This window comes from Cetorhinus maximus, chromosome 23, assembly GCF_964194155.1.
Source record: "Cetorhinus maximus chromosome 23, sCetMax3.hap1.1, whole genome shotgun sequence".
NCBI classification, from domain to species: Eukaryota; Metazoa; Chordata; class Chondrichthyes; order Lamniformes; family Cetorhinidae; genus Cetorhinus; species Cetorhinus maximus.
The window spans coordinates 5,435,843-5,450,446 of record NC_135901.1 but is presented as its reverse complement, the minus strand read 5'-3'; the positions used below and the strand labels follow the sequence as shown (position 1 = coordinate 5,450,446).

General features: G+C 45.8%; 3 protein-coding genes across 3 annotated transcripts in view; all 3 read right to left on the bottom strand.

The window, feature by feature from the left end:
• The window catches only part of LOC144696879 (uncharacterized), a 55,573-nt gene extending 51,107 nt beyond the window's left edge, over positions 1-4,466 (bottom strand). Inside the window, exons 1-3 of the mRNA XM_078568590.1 lie at positions 4,411-4,466; positions 3,542-3,647; positions 1,705-2,679 (exon numbers count right to left, since the gene is read on the bottom strand). Of these exons, the coding sequence (XP_078424716.1) occupies positions 1,705-2,570 (866 nt within the window). The 5' untranslated portion in view covers positions 2,571-2,679; positions 3,542-3,647; positions 4,411-4,466. The remainder of the gene's footprint in view (positions 1-1,704; positions 2,680-3,541; positions 3,648-4,410) is intronic.
• An 808-nt stretch (positions 4,467-5,274) lies between these two features.
• LOC144696872 (large ribosomal subunit protein eL37-like) lies at positions 5,275-6,171 on the bottom strand. The gene has a single exon (XM_078568584.1). It carries the CDS (start codon positions 5,677-5,679, stop codon positions 5,323-5,325), a length of 357 nt encoding a protein of 118 aa, XP_078424710.1. The 5' UTR covers positions 5,680-6,171; the 3' UTR covers positions 5,275-5,322.
• A 707-nt stretch (positions 6,172-6,878) lies between these two features.
• On the bottom strand, positions 6,879-13,060 carry LOC144696873 (uncharacterized). The gene is made up of 2 exons (XM_078568585.1): positions 13,041-13,060; positions 6,879-7,404 (listed from the first exon to the last, which is right to left on the bottom strand). Exon 2 carries the CDS (start codon positions 7,333-7,335, stop codon positions 7,033-7,035), a length of 303 nt encoding a protein of 100 aa, XP_078424711.1. The 5' UTR covers positions 7,336-7,404; positions 13,041-13,060; the 3' UTR covers positions 6,879-7,032.
• Positions 13,061-14,604: the final 1,544 nt, after the last annotated feature.

Genomic DNA, 14,604 nt, shown 5'->3' with positions numbered 1-14,604 from the left:
TATGTGGCTCTGCCAAATTTCATTTGATAGTTCTCCTTGGGAGAATTCTCCTCTGGTAAATGTGTTAAATGAAGGCAAGTTGTTGGGTGTGATTAACAACAGTAATAACACCAGAATCCAACTCCTGCAGTCACATGTGAGCTCACTGTGTCTCAGCATTAGGGTGACTGACTGAATCCCTTCCAGCGCATAGAGCGGGGAAACAGTCTCTCCGTGCTGTGACTGCACTGATGACTTTCAAGGCTCAGATGGGTAATTGAATCCTTTCCACAGTCCAGATATTTCCATGGTTTCACCATGGTGTAGGTATCCTTTTGTCCCTCCAGGTTAATGGTCAGTTGAAGCCTCGTTCACGCACGAAACTTGTACGGTTTCTCCCATTGTGAATCTGCAAATCCTGCCTTTCTCATACCCTGTAAAAGGAGGTTAGAAACGTAATCACTGTATGTATAGGATAGAAATTATAGTTTCTATGGAACAATTTTTCCTCTTTTGTTTCCCCAAAGCTGTAAATCCCTATCCCAAACTCTCCCTCCTCCCTGGGCTGAAATCCAAACTCGGTTCCACATGTTCCCTGTGTAAAAGTCAGATGGACATTTTGATCGGACGTACTTTGTACAATTTTGGTCTCAATACTTAAGGAAGGACTTACTTGCACTGGAAGCAGTTCAGAGAATGTTGACTAGGCTGATTCCTGGGATGAAAGGGTTTGTCTTCTGAGGAAGGCATTAATAGGTTGGATCTGATTCCATTGGAGTTGAGAAGAATGAGAGATGATCTTAATGAAACATAGAAGATACTGCTGGTGGCTTGATAGGGAGGATGCTGAGAGGATGTTTCCGCTCTTGGGTGAATCTAGAACTAGGGGGCACAGTTTCAGAATAAGGGGTCTCACATTGAAGGCTGAGATGAGGTGGAATTTCTTCCCTCACAGGATAATGAATCATTGGAATTCTCTTCCCCAGAGAGCAGTGGAGGCTGGGTCATTGAATATATTCACTGCTGTATTAGACAAGATGTTTGATCTACCAAGGAGTCCAGGGTTATGGGGGGATAGGCAGGAAAGTGGAGTTGAGGCGACAGTCAGATCAGCCCTGATCTTATTGACTGGCAGAGCAGGCTCTGTGGGGCCAAATGGCCCACTCCTATGTTCTTTTAATCCCGGTATCCAAGGACAGAGAATCACGAACAATATCAGTGAACATGGGCAAGTTAGGTGATCAGCAGTTTAGTGGTGCTAGGATCGAGAGAGGAGGCTGGTCTCAGGGGCAAGATGAGCTCTGAAAGCATGAGGTGACATAGGGGAAAAATAGAGAAAAATGTGATTTTAGGGCTCAGACAAGGGGCAACTTTACAGGCATTTTGGTCCGATGAGCGAGTGGAAGGGAGGGAAGCGGCGGTGGGAGCTGATTGGATTGTCTCAATCTTAGTGACAAAGAAGCTCCATGACCTCCACCCACTTGTTGCTGGAGATGATGATGAAGGAGACAGGGGAGAGGGAGAGCACTTCAAAAAGAACCAACTTATGTTAGTTATTAAAAAGAGCTGAAACACTATATTTAACACAAAGCTGATTTATTTGACTTTTATCCTGAATATTCACCACCATAACTGGGCTAGAGTTTGACATCAGCAAAAACAGACCCCATGAACATGGCTCTGTCTGGGATGTGATTAACAGCAAAATCCAATAACTGTGGTTACTTGTGAACTTGCTGGTGTCTCAGCAGAGTGGATGACCTACCAAACCTCTTCCCACACATGGAACAGGTGAACGGCCTCTCCCCAGTGTGAACTTGCTGGTGTCTCAGAAGGGTGCATGCATGATTGAATCTCCTCCCACACTCGGAGCATGAGAACCGCCTCTCTCCAGTATGAGTGCGCTGGTGTACAATGAGATGAGATGATTCCCTGAACCCAGTCCCGCAGTGAGAACACCTGAATGGTCTCTCCCCAGTGTGAACACGTTGATGGCACATCAGTTCCCCGGAACCCTTATAGTACTTCCCACAGTCTGGGCATTTAAAAGGTCTCTCCTCGGTGTGAACTCGCTCATGTCTCAGCACATGGGATGACTGGGCAAATCCCTTCCCACACTTGGAGCAGGTGAAAGGTCTCTCCCCAGTGTGAAATCGCTGATGTATCAACAGGTTGGATGAATCACTGAATCCCTTCCCACATACAGAGCAGGTGAATGGCCTCTCCCCAGTGTGAGTACGCTTGTGTGTCAGCAGATGGGTTGACTGAGTGAATCCCTTCCCACACACGGAGCAGCTGAACGGCCTCTCTCCAGTGTGAACTCGCTGGTGAGTCAGCAGGTGGGATGAGGTGGTGAATCCCTTCCCACATTCAGAGCAGGTGAACGGCCTCTCCCCAGTATGAATACGCCGATGTGTTTCCAGGTCAGATGGGCAATTGAATCCCTTCCCACAGTCCCCACATTTCCACGGCTTCTCCCTATTGTAACTGCATTTATGTTTTGACAGGTCAGATGATCGATTGAAGCCTCGTCCACAAACAGAACATGTGTACAGTTTCTCTCCACTATGAACAGTGCTTTTTCCTTCCATGTCCAAATTCTGATGATATTCAGGTTACGATTAATTGGGTGACTCCATCAGATTCTGATGTGATGTTTGGTTTGAGTTTCCTGACTGCAAATCCTCCCCTTCTAATACCCTGTGAAATTGATTTAAATCAGAAAAAAAAGAGCGAGAGAGAATCCACAAAAACACAAAGGTAGTTTGTGAAAGTAAAGTCTGCAGAAGTGCCAGTAAAATGTTAAACAAGGTCAAAATACACCCATTATTAGAGGGAGAGGAAGTTAGCCAATAGCAGAGAGATTATCAGAGAGAACAGTGGTGAAACAGAGCAATGGATGGACATGGGTTCTGATCCACAGCAAAGGAGCCACACCAGCCCCAGAGCCATGGACCCTCTCACAGATAACAGAGCATAGAACTAAAAGCTCTAAGTTGTAGATAAATGCTCAAAAATACTCACCTCTGAAACAATTTTAGCTTTTAATGTTAATGTCTTCTGCTGGAGCCGGCAGCTGGAAAGATATCAGAAGCACTGGAGTCAGAGAAAAATCTCCCAGTGGAGGAAATACCCGGGGTACGGGGTAATGTCACCGAGCAATTGTCGGTGTGTGATGACATCACAGATACGAACACAGAACATCTGGGTCTGTGCAAACCAGTGGTCACCACACATTATGAAGGATGTGAGGGTCCTTGAGAGGGTGCAGAGGAGATTTACCAGAATGATTCCAGGGATGAGGGATTTTATTTGCAATGTTGGGTTGGAGAAACTGGGGTTGTTCTCCTTGGAGCAAAGGAGATTGAGAGGAGATTTGATAGAGGTGTACAAGTTTATGATTGTTTAGATAAGGTAGATAAAGAAAAGCTGTTCCCATTATTTGAATGGGGGTAAAAGGATTACAGGAAATAGATTTAAGATTCATGGGCAAGATCTACAGGAAGATGTGACAAAGAAAGTTTATACAGCGAGTGGTAATGATCTGGAATTAAATGCTTACACTCAAAGGCCGATAACATCCAGGTCCTGATGAATCAAGTGATGCTGTCAGATTTTGATGTGGTGTTTGATTTGAGTTTCCTTTCTGCAAATCCTCTTTTAGTACCCTGTAAAAGATGTTTACAAAAACCATCAGTGTCTGTCAAGGATAGCAATTGAAAAGAGACAAACATTTCTCTTGATTTGAGTTTGCTGCATGTAAATCCTCCCCTTCTAACCCCCTGTTAAAGAGGTTTCCAAAAGCCATCACTGTCAGGCCAGGATAGAAATTCACAACATTCTCTCCCCCTACCACACATGCGCCCTGCTGCACATTGCCCCTTGTCGTCATCAGTGCTCCCTCGATTCGAGGATCATGTCTACTCAGGGTTGTGAGTTTCTGCCGTGGGTCTTCATGTGACTGCATAGACCCACAGATCTTTGGGCACATGGGGCAGGATGTCCATGAGGAAGTGGGAATCAGAGAGCAGGATTTGCATCCTTTTCTTTCCTGCTCTGCTTCGTCATTAAGACTCAAAGCGTAAAGGTCAGAGCTTGATGGACAAGTTGTTTCAATTCTGTCGTTAAAAACATCTTCCCAATAAAAAATTGCAGCCGCGCATGCTCCCTGCTGCACATTGCCCCAAATAAAGATGGGGGCCGCGCATGCGCCCTGCTGCGCATTGCCCGCTCTGAAGATGACGGCCATGATCTGGGGCCTGTAACTGGGAGAAATCGCACCTACAGCTCTTGTCCCTCTCTGTGCAAAAGGAGGAACGGCGGGTTGTTTTTCGGCGTTTGCCGCTTACACAACAGATTTACAAAGCCTCCCCGAACACCCGCCTGATCCACCGCTTCCTCCGCCCGACCGTTCCCCACCCCCCACTTTACCGAATGCGGATCCAAAAAAGAAGCTTCTCTCCTCCGCCAGCGCTCCCACTGCGCATGCTCTAATCACTGGGCACCGCGCCTGCGCACTGGTCCCTTCTGATGTGAATAGAGGACATTCTCCACCGTATGGAATGCTGGGTAACGGCCCCGCCATTGACAGTTCAACTTATTCTAGCCTGATTTGTTTTGCTGTTATTGGGTGGAAACTGGGGCCGTACGGTTCAATATTAAAGTTGTGAAACAAGCTGTACTTAAACCCATCTGCATGGACCCTTCATTATCCATCAGAAAGAAGGGGAATGGGAATTGGTGGAGAATTGAGAGTCCCCAAAACAACAGCAATAACGGCAGAATCCAACCCCTACAGTCACACGTGAACTCACTGGTATCCCAGCTGCTGGAAAAAGGAAGTGAATTACTGCTCACACACTGAACTCTCTCTGGCTTGAATGTGCTGATCATGCATCAAATTCTGTTTGAACTTTCAAAGTTGGTGGGAAAGCTGAGTAAATCCTTTTTCAAACATGAATTATCTGAATGGTCTCTCTCCAGAGTGACTGTGCTGCTGTGTCAGTAAATAGGATGACCAAGTGACTCAATTTCCACAATCAGCTGGAGAATATCGTACTGCTGGTGTGATGGTATCCATGAGTTTCCAGCTCAGACGGCCAACCGACTCATTCTTCACAGTCAACAACAACAATGTGCATTTCTATAACACATTTATTGTAATAAAACGTCCTGAATTTCCTCACATGAGCATTAACAGTACCCATCTTAAGTTTGTGCTTGTGTCTCCAATTTGTTTCCAAACACACTGTTATAATTTCCATACAATAAAAATGGGAATGCAGACATTTTTTTAAACTTTCCGAACCATAGCTTTATTTGTTGCGTAGATACACTGATAGTTTATACAGTGCTGGAGGAAGCCATTGTGGAACGTCTGGGCTTCCAGGTGGTCCCTTCGCGGAATCCATTCCTGAATCGGTGATACACCACCTTCAGGCACCTCATGTGGCCTGTACCAGTTCTTTTGGCCTCAGCACTCCAGTTATACTTCCTCTTTCTCTTCGCAGGGTAGGCACGTTTACCGCAGGTCGATTTCTGCAGGTGAAATGCTTTAGCCCCAAAGTGCCGGCAAAGAGTGTGGGTCTTGTTCCGCCGTTTACCAAATGACAATGTTCCCTTCGTCATTTTCACTGCGCGCTGGAGAGCCATTGCAGACATTTTACCAACATCAATCAGTGGCTCTGCTAAATGGTTCATTACATTGTAATGTAATATTATAACATCCCTACGGTTATGAAAGCAGATCCTCTGGCTCAGTTTGATCTCTACCTTGGTAGATCTGCTAATGGGAATTGCTATTTTTTCTTATTTGTTATGACACACATTTATTGAATCAGATGTCTTAATGCTGATTGTCTCCCAGACAGATTTACTCCACCAATCTTAATAACCAGTGTTTCTTGTTTCCCAGTTTTATTTCCACAGTATTCAGCCAATCCCATAGTTATTTCTCCCTTCTGGTTTAGCTCGTACTTTTCTTCAATATCCTGTTTCATAATCCTTTTCCCATCTGCGTCCACCCAACTATTCAGATTTTATTACCAACATTGGTAAGGATGTAAGATGTGTCATACAGCCTAATGTATATCACTATTTCTGGTGGTGGGTATTGATTCTTGAGAGCAATGCATGCAGGAGATAGTCCTTCTTAAGGAGTCCCTTCTGAAACATTATTAACATCAGCCCATATGTCAGAATGAACCTGATTTAGTCCTGGAGGTGCTTAACAGCAACAATAACAGCAGAATACAACCCCTCCATTCAATTGTGAACTCGCTGGTGTCTCATTAAGTGAGATGAATGAGTGAATCCTTTCCCACACACAGAGCAGGTGAACAGCCTCTCCTCAGTGTGAACTCGCTGGTGTCTCAGCAGAACACCTGTGGCTTTAAAAGTCTTCTCACATTCAGAACATTTGAAAGGTCTGTTATCAGTGTGAACAAGTTGATGTGAATTGAGGTGAGCTAGACAAGTGAATCCCTTCCCACACACGGAGCAGGTGAATGGCCGCTCCCCAGTGTGAACCTGCTGGTGTGTCAGTAGGTGGGATGAACGGGTGAATCCCTTCCCACATATGGAACAGGTGAATGGCCTCTCCCCTGTGTGAATGCGCTGGTGCATCAGAAGATCCCTTATAGTTTTAAAGCTCTTCTCACAGTCAGAACATTGGAAAGGTGTCCAATCAGAGTGAACTCGCTGGTGCAACTTGAGGTTGGTCAAACAAATAAATCCCTTTGCACACACAGAGCAGGGGAATGGCCTCTCCTCAGTGTGAATTCGCTGGTGTCTCAGAAGATCACCTGCAGTTTTAAAGGTCTTCTCATATTCTGAACATTGGAAAGGTCTGTTATCAGTGTGAACAAGTTGATGTGAGCTGAGGTGAGAGAGTTGAGTGAATCCCTTCCCACACACGGAGCAGGTGAGTGCCCTCTCCCTGGTGTGAACTTGTTGGTGTTTTATGAGGTTCACTGATTGTCTGAACACTTTCCCGCAGTGAGAGCAACTGAACCGTCTCTCAGTGTGAACAAACTGGTGCTTGACCAGGTCCTCTCATCTTTTAAAGCTCTTCTCACAATCAGAGCAGTTAAACAGCCTCTCATCAATGTGAAGGAGCTGGTGTCTCAGCAGCTGGGACAGAAAATTGAATCTCTTCCCACACACGGAGCAGGTTAACGGCTTCTCCCCGGTGTGAGTTCTCTGGTATATATGTAAGCTGGATGATAATGTAAATTCCTCCCCACACACCGAGCAGGTGAATGGCCTCTCCCTGGTGTGACTGGGTCGATGAATCTCCAGCTGGGATGGGTAATTGAATCCCTTCCCGCAGTCCCCACATTTCCATGGTTTCTCCATGGTGTCTGTGTCCTTAAGTCTTTCCAGGTTGGTCAATCAGTTGAAGCCTCGTTCACACACAGAACATATGTATGGTTTCTCCACACTGCAAATGGTTCTGTTTGTTTTCAGGCTGTGTAACTGGTTAAAGCTCATTCCACAATCAGTGCACTGGAACGCTCTCATTCAGGTCTGTGTGTGTCTCGGTGCTTTTTCTTGTTGTTTGAAATCTTTCCCCACAGTCAGAACAGACAAACATTTCTCCTTCCACATTCAAAAGCCAATAATATTCAGGTCTGGATGAACTGAGTCATTCTGTCAGATCTTGATGTGATTTTTGGTTTGAGTTACCGATCTGCAAATCTTCCCCTTCTAAAGCCCTATAAAAAGAGATTACAATAAACATCACTGATAGTCCAGGACAGAAATTCAAAACAGACAATTCTAGTTCCTATGGAACATTTTTCTTCTCATTCCCCCAAAGCTGTAAATCCCCATCCCACACACACTCCCTCCTCCCTGGGCTAAAATCCAAATAAAGTGTTGGATAATTAATTCTTTCTGTATCCTTTCAACAAATCCTACAGAGATAGCAAAATGTTCGATAATTCACTTCAGTCATGACTCGTGACAAAACATTACACAATCAAACGTCTGAATGTGTGTTCCCTTGCTGAAATGTGGGAAAAACTCTGTCTGGACTTCAGCAGAAAACTCCAGAATCCCACCTCTCAAAGGCACTGCCCAACCACACGGAAGTAAATGTATAATGGAGTTCAGGAGAAAAGATACCATCTGCAAATAAGCTATGGGACAAATACACTACAAGACAGCCCGATCTCCCACTGTATAAAACTCATAAATAGGATGTAAATGATTGAGAGCCTAATGAACTCAAGCTGACAACATATGATCGAAGGACTTTAATAGAAAACGCAGAGTGCAGTGGACCTTTCATTTATATTCTATAAATTAAGGAGTCCTGCATTTTGTAACATATTGTAATGACTTTATGCTGAAATGATCATAATTGTGCAATCCTTTAACTGATTAATATTTTCACTTTATTTTAATATCGCCTATAATTACGTCATGAATGATGATTACTTGTTTTATTTGTATCATCATTGGATAGATACATGGATGGGAGAGGTCTGGAGGGTTATGGACTGGGTGCAGGTCAATGGGACTAGCGGAATAATATTTCGGCACAGACTAGAAGGGCCGAATGGCCTGTTTTTCTGTACTGTAGTGTTCAATGGTTCTATCATCACAATTCAGTACCTGCCACCGTGATGACTTTTCCATAAACCAATTATCTATCGAACCAAACCAATTATCTATTAATCTGAATCACCCTGACCGACCACGTTAACCTTGTGTCTAGAAATTAGTGTGTGGAGATTTAATAAGCAATCGTGAAGGTGGTTTCTCCACACCTCCCAGGCTTTCCTTCCTTCTTTCTCTCCCTCTTTAACTAAGTTAAACTCAGTCTCTTGTCTCATTTTGGTTTCTGGTTCTCTTCCTGCCCAATGTAACCCTGAGCTTTTACAAGAAGCCATTTGTTCAGTTTCCCAAAGAGAGATCAGAGTCCCATCAATTTGAGCCCAAAGTGTAACCTCTTATTTATTGTCCCCCCTCCCCCATCCTCTGACGTGAACCATCCTCCACTCGCTGACCCAGGATGGCAGCCGTTAACCCGGGCCTGTTCCCGGGAGGGAGAAGCCCCGCAGCTGCAAACCAGGAGCTGATAATTATTCCTCAGGGTTTGCGGATCCACAAACTAATTGCAAATCCTCCCCGTCCAGCCGCCGACTTCATCGCTCCCTCGACCAGCTGCAGAAGCAACAAACAAGTGGCTCTCCATGGTCACGACTGACACTGCGCATGCTCCAAACACTGGAGGGCGGGGCAATGCACATGCGCACTGGTCTCCTGTGGTGTGGATAGAGGACATTCTCTACCGCGGGCGATGCTGGGTAAAGGCCCCACCATTGTGATTCACAATTCAGGTTCCCGTGATTATTTTGCAGGAATGAGGTGGAGACTGACCGTAGCGCCAATCAATAAAGTTAGGAACTTGACGTGCTGTAACCTGCAAGGTTACAGACAAAGAACTGAATAGTGGGATTGGGCTGGCGCAGACATGATGGGCCATATGGACTCCTTCTGTCCTGTAAAGTTTTATTTTCAGTTTCCATCGTTGAAGATGTTGAAGACTGAGATTTAGACTGAGACAGAACTTTGGTCTCTCAGGGAATTGAGGATCATGGGGAACAGGCAGGAAATTGGAATTGAGGCTGAAATCAGCCATGATCGTGTTGAATGGCGGAGCAGGCGTGACAGGTCAACTGGTCTAATTCTGCTCCTAGCCCTTATCTTCTTATAGCAGTGCTGTCTGCTTTCATGTAAACTCATTGACAGATATCCAGAATATTAAACTCCAGCCCAGTTACAAGGGTTACCAACAGCAACAGAAACAAAGGATGTGATTAACAGCATAATCCAACCTCTGCAGTCACTTGTGAACTCGCTGGTGTGTCAGCAAGTGAGACGATCGAGCAAATCTCTTCCCACACACAGAGCAGGTGAACGTCCTCTCCCCAGTGTGAACTTGCTGGTGTGTCAGCAGGTTCAATGACTGAGAAAACCCCTTCCCACACACAGAGCCCCTGTGTGAACCCGTTGATGTGTCACCAAGTTGGATGATGAAGTGAATCCCTTCCCACACACGAAGCAGGTGTACGGCCTCTCCCCAGTGTGAATTTGCTGGTGTTGAATGAGGTGAGATGACTGTTGAATCTCTTCTCACATTGAGAACAACTGAACGGTCTCTCATCAGTGTGAACAAGCTGGTGTTTAATTAGATCCGGTGAGTTTTTAAAGCCTTTCTCACAATCAGAGCATTTAAAAGGCCTCTCGTCAGTGTGAACTCGCTGGTATAAATGAAGGCTGGACATCAGAATGAATCCCTTCCCACACATGGAGCAGGTGAACGGTCTCTCCCCAGTGTGAGTGCATCGCTGAGCTTCCAGCTGGGATGGGCAAGTGAATCCCTTCCCACACTCCTCACATTTCCACGGTTTCTTTGTGGTCTCAGTGTCTTTGTGTCTCTCCAGGTTGGACGATCAGTTGAAGCCTCATCCACAAACAGAACATATGTATTGTTTCTCCTCACTGTGAATGGTTTGATGTTTCTCAGGCTGTGTAACTTGGTAAAGCTCTTTCCACAGTCAGTTCACTGGAACACTCTCACTCGGGTGTGTGTGTCTCGGTGCTTTTCCAGCCACATTGATGCTTGAAATCTTTTCCCACAGTCAGAAAAAACATTTCTCCTTCCATGTTCCTGATGAATCAAGTGACTCTGTCAGCTCTTGATGAGATGTTTGGTTTGAATTTCCCATCTTCAAATCATCTTCTTCTAATATCCTGTAAACAGAGTTTACAAAAGTTATCACTGTCAGTCCAGGATAGAAATTCAGAACAGAAAATTCTAGTTTCTACGAGACAGACTTTCTTCTCTTGTTCTCTCAAACATGTTGTCCAATTGAAATAAAAGAGCCCAAAATCAGCATCAAAGCCCCAACTAGAGTGAAGAGAACCTTCCTAACTAAACCAGAATGTTGTTTCAAGTGTCTCTGAGACACTGTGTACCCTGAGGTACCCATCGGTGGTGGATGGTATCAATCGTCCGGATGGACACCACATGCTCCCTCTCCAGGGCCACCCAGACACGGACAAGACCATGGAATGGAGGCCAGAAGCCTCTTTTGGGGTAGAAACAGAAAATTCTGGAAAAACCCAGCTGGTCTGATAGCATCTGTGGAGAGAGAAACAGAGTTAATGTTTCAAGTCCGTACGACTCTTCTTCAGAGCCAGTGAAGTCACCTCTGCTTGATGAGAGCCAACGTATTTGGGAGATTTGTCTTTGAGAGGACTGCCACATTCCTGATTCTGTCCCTGAGACGCCCAAAATGTGCTGCAAACAGTGAAGGTGAAAGTTGTTGAGCTTCCTTTCCTGATCGCTATAAATCATCCAGGTTTCACAGCCAGACAACAAGATACTGAGGACATAGGCCTCATAAACCAGCATCTTGGTGCTGAGAGACAGCTTGATGTGAGTCGGCCAAACGTGGAGCTACTTTCCCTATGCATGTATCGAGTTCTGCATCAAGAAACAGATTGTCTGTCATTGTGGACCCAAAGTCACAGATTTCACTGGCCACTTCCAGCTGGGTGTTATTTAGTGTGATCAAGGATGGACACCGAGTCCCCAAAACAGTTTTCTTGATGTTTACGGTAAGGGAGAACAAGTTACAGACATGGGAGAGACAGTCCATGAGTCTTTGTAGCTGAGTTTCTGTGTGAGTCACAAGCATGACATCATCAGTGTAGAGGAGGTCTCTGATCGAGACAGGCTGTACTTTGTCTTCACTTTCAGTCTGGACAGATTGTGGAGTTTGCCGTCTGACCGAGTATTCAGGGAAACTCCTTCCATATCTGCAGGGAAGGCCAAGGTCAGGAACATGGAAAAGAAAATGCCAAACAAACTGGGGACTCGGACACAGCCCTGTTTCACTCCATTCTTCACACTGAAACTGTCAGAAGTGGAGCCGTCAAACTGTATAGTACAGGGTATGTTGTCATAAAAGGAGTGGATGAGATGGAGGAGCTTTCGTGGACAAAGTTTTTGTTGCAATCTCCTCTGTCCCCTTTGTTTTTGTAAATTGTGATTATTTTTGTGTCATGCACGTCCTGTGGAACGGATCCGACCTTCCAGCAGAGTTCATGAATTAAGGGGAATGATCACACATGGTGCTTTTAAAAAGGGACACTGCAGCCCCGAGTATCAGTGACATCTCCAGAATATTAAACTCCAGCCAGTTATAAGGGTTGTTAACATCAGCAGAAACAAACTTGACATTGTCAGACTATCAATCCTGAACATGCTTAACAGCAGTGATAACAGCAGAATCCAACCCCTGCAGTCACTTATGAACTCGCTCATGTGTCACTAGGTTGAAGGACCGAGTGAATCTCTTCCCACACACGGAGCAGGTGAATGGTTTCTCTCCAGTGTGAACTCGCTGGTGTGCAATGAGGGTGGATGACTGCCTGAAACTCTTTCCACAAGAAGTGCAGCTAAACGGCTTCTCCCCAGTATGAACTCGCTGGTGTCTCAGCAGACTGGATGACTGAGTAAATCCCTGCCCACAAACAGAGCAGGTGAATGGCCTCTCCCCAGTGTGAACTCGCTGGTGTTCAGCGAGGGCCGATGAATGCCTGAAACTCTTTCCACAGGAAGTACAGCTGAATGGCTTCTCCTCAGAGTGAACTCGGTGGTGTGACCTAAGGCCGGATGAATGAGTGAACTCCCTTTCCACCCACAGAGCAAGTGAATGGCTTCTGCCCAGTGTGAAGTCGCTGGTGTAACATAAGACAGGATGTCTGAGTAAATCCCTTCCCACATACAGGGCAGGTGAACGGCCTCGCCTCAGTGTGAATTCGCTGGTGTGACATGAGTTTGGTTGTCTGAGTGAATCCCTTCCCACACACGGAACAGGTGAATGGCTTCTCCCCAATGTGAATGCGTCGATGGATTTCCAGCTGAGATGGATAATTGAATCCTTTACCACAATCCTCACATTTCCATGGTTTTTCCATGGTGCCGGAGTCCTTATGTCTCTCCAGGTTGGATAATCAGTTAAAGCCTTGTCCACACACAGACCACGTGTATGGTTTCTCCCCACTGTGAATGGTGTGATGTTTTTTCAGGCTATGTAGCTGGTGAAAGCCCTTTCCACCATCAGTGCACTGAACACTCTCACTCGATTGTGTGTGTGCCTCAGTGTTTTACCGGTCACACTGATGTTTGAAATCTTTTCCCACAGACAAAACAGACATGTATTTCTCCTTCCACATTCAATTGCCGATGATATTCAGGTCCTGATGAATCGAGTGACGGTTTTAAATCTTGATATGAAGTTTGATTTGAGCTTCCCTCTGTAAATCTTCCCCTTCTAATATCCTGCAAAAGGAGTTTACAAAACTCTTAACTGTCAGCACAGCATAGAAATTCAGAACAGGCAATTCTAGTTTCTATGGACTATTTCTTCCTCTTGTTTCCCCAAAGCTGTAAATCCCCGTCCCACACACTCTCCCTCCTCCCTGGGCTGAAATCCAAACCCATCTCACCATCTCCACCATTTCTTTCCTCCACTCCCAGTTTTCTCCCTCCCTCTCCTCTGCCTGGGTTCAGTTCTCCAGCTCCTGTCTGCAGACTGACAATAAAATCAATGAGTCTTATTGGGGATTTGCGGCGTCCAGCGGGTGTTTCTGAATCCTCCCCGCCCACCTCCCAGTGTTTCCTTCCTTCCCACAGATCAGATCCTCATTGATTTGAGCCCAAAGTGTAACCTCTTATTTATTGTCCCCCTCCCCCATCCTCTGATGTGAACCATCCTCCACTCGCTGACCCAGGATGGCGGCCGTTAACCTGGGCCTGTTCCCGGGAGGGAGAAGCCCCGCAACTGCAAACCAGGAGCTGACAATTATTCCTCAGGGTTTGCGGATCCACAAAGTGTTTCTCCCACCCACCGCCTCGCTCTGACTCCGCTTCTCCAGGACAAAAAGGCGCCTCTCCCGGAAAGGCCATCAATCGCACTGCGCATGCTCCACGCTTCTCGACATTGCGCCTGCGCGCTGTTGGCCAGCTTCGTCTGCCACACTGCGCATGCTCCAGCTCACTCTGCCCGGCTGATTGACGGCAGTTCCGGACCAATAGGAAGAGGGGCAGATTTGGATGTCCGAGAGGGCGCAGCTGCTGCTCCAACCAATCGGAGTGAATGAAGGGCGGGGCTGAGCCCGGATCTCCCTCATTGGCTGAAACTCTGCATCATTTTGAAAGCTGATTTGTCTCAAACTCCAGGAGAACCGGACCTTTCTGTTTGTGGCGTAAAACAGATGAAACCCTGTGGGTGTGCAGCAAACATTTCAACATATTTAAGTGACATGTGCAACATGTTGAAACAATGCACAAACAATTTAAGGCCTGACTTCAAGGCATCGCAGGGCAGACAGTGAATGTCGCCATTAGAACAAGGCGAGTCCTTGGTTTCAATAAATGAACCGCCAGAAGGGTTAGGACAGGTTAGAGAGAAGTTTAATACTGTTATCATTCGGAACAACACAGACTATAAAGAAAATACTGATCTCAAAGACAATGTCTTGTAGTATATTGTGCTGAATCAGGTTTAAAGGGCTAAATGATGTACGTTTTCTATCTTGAAA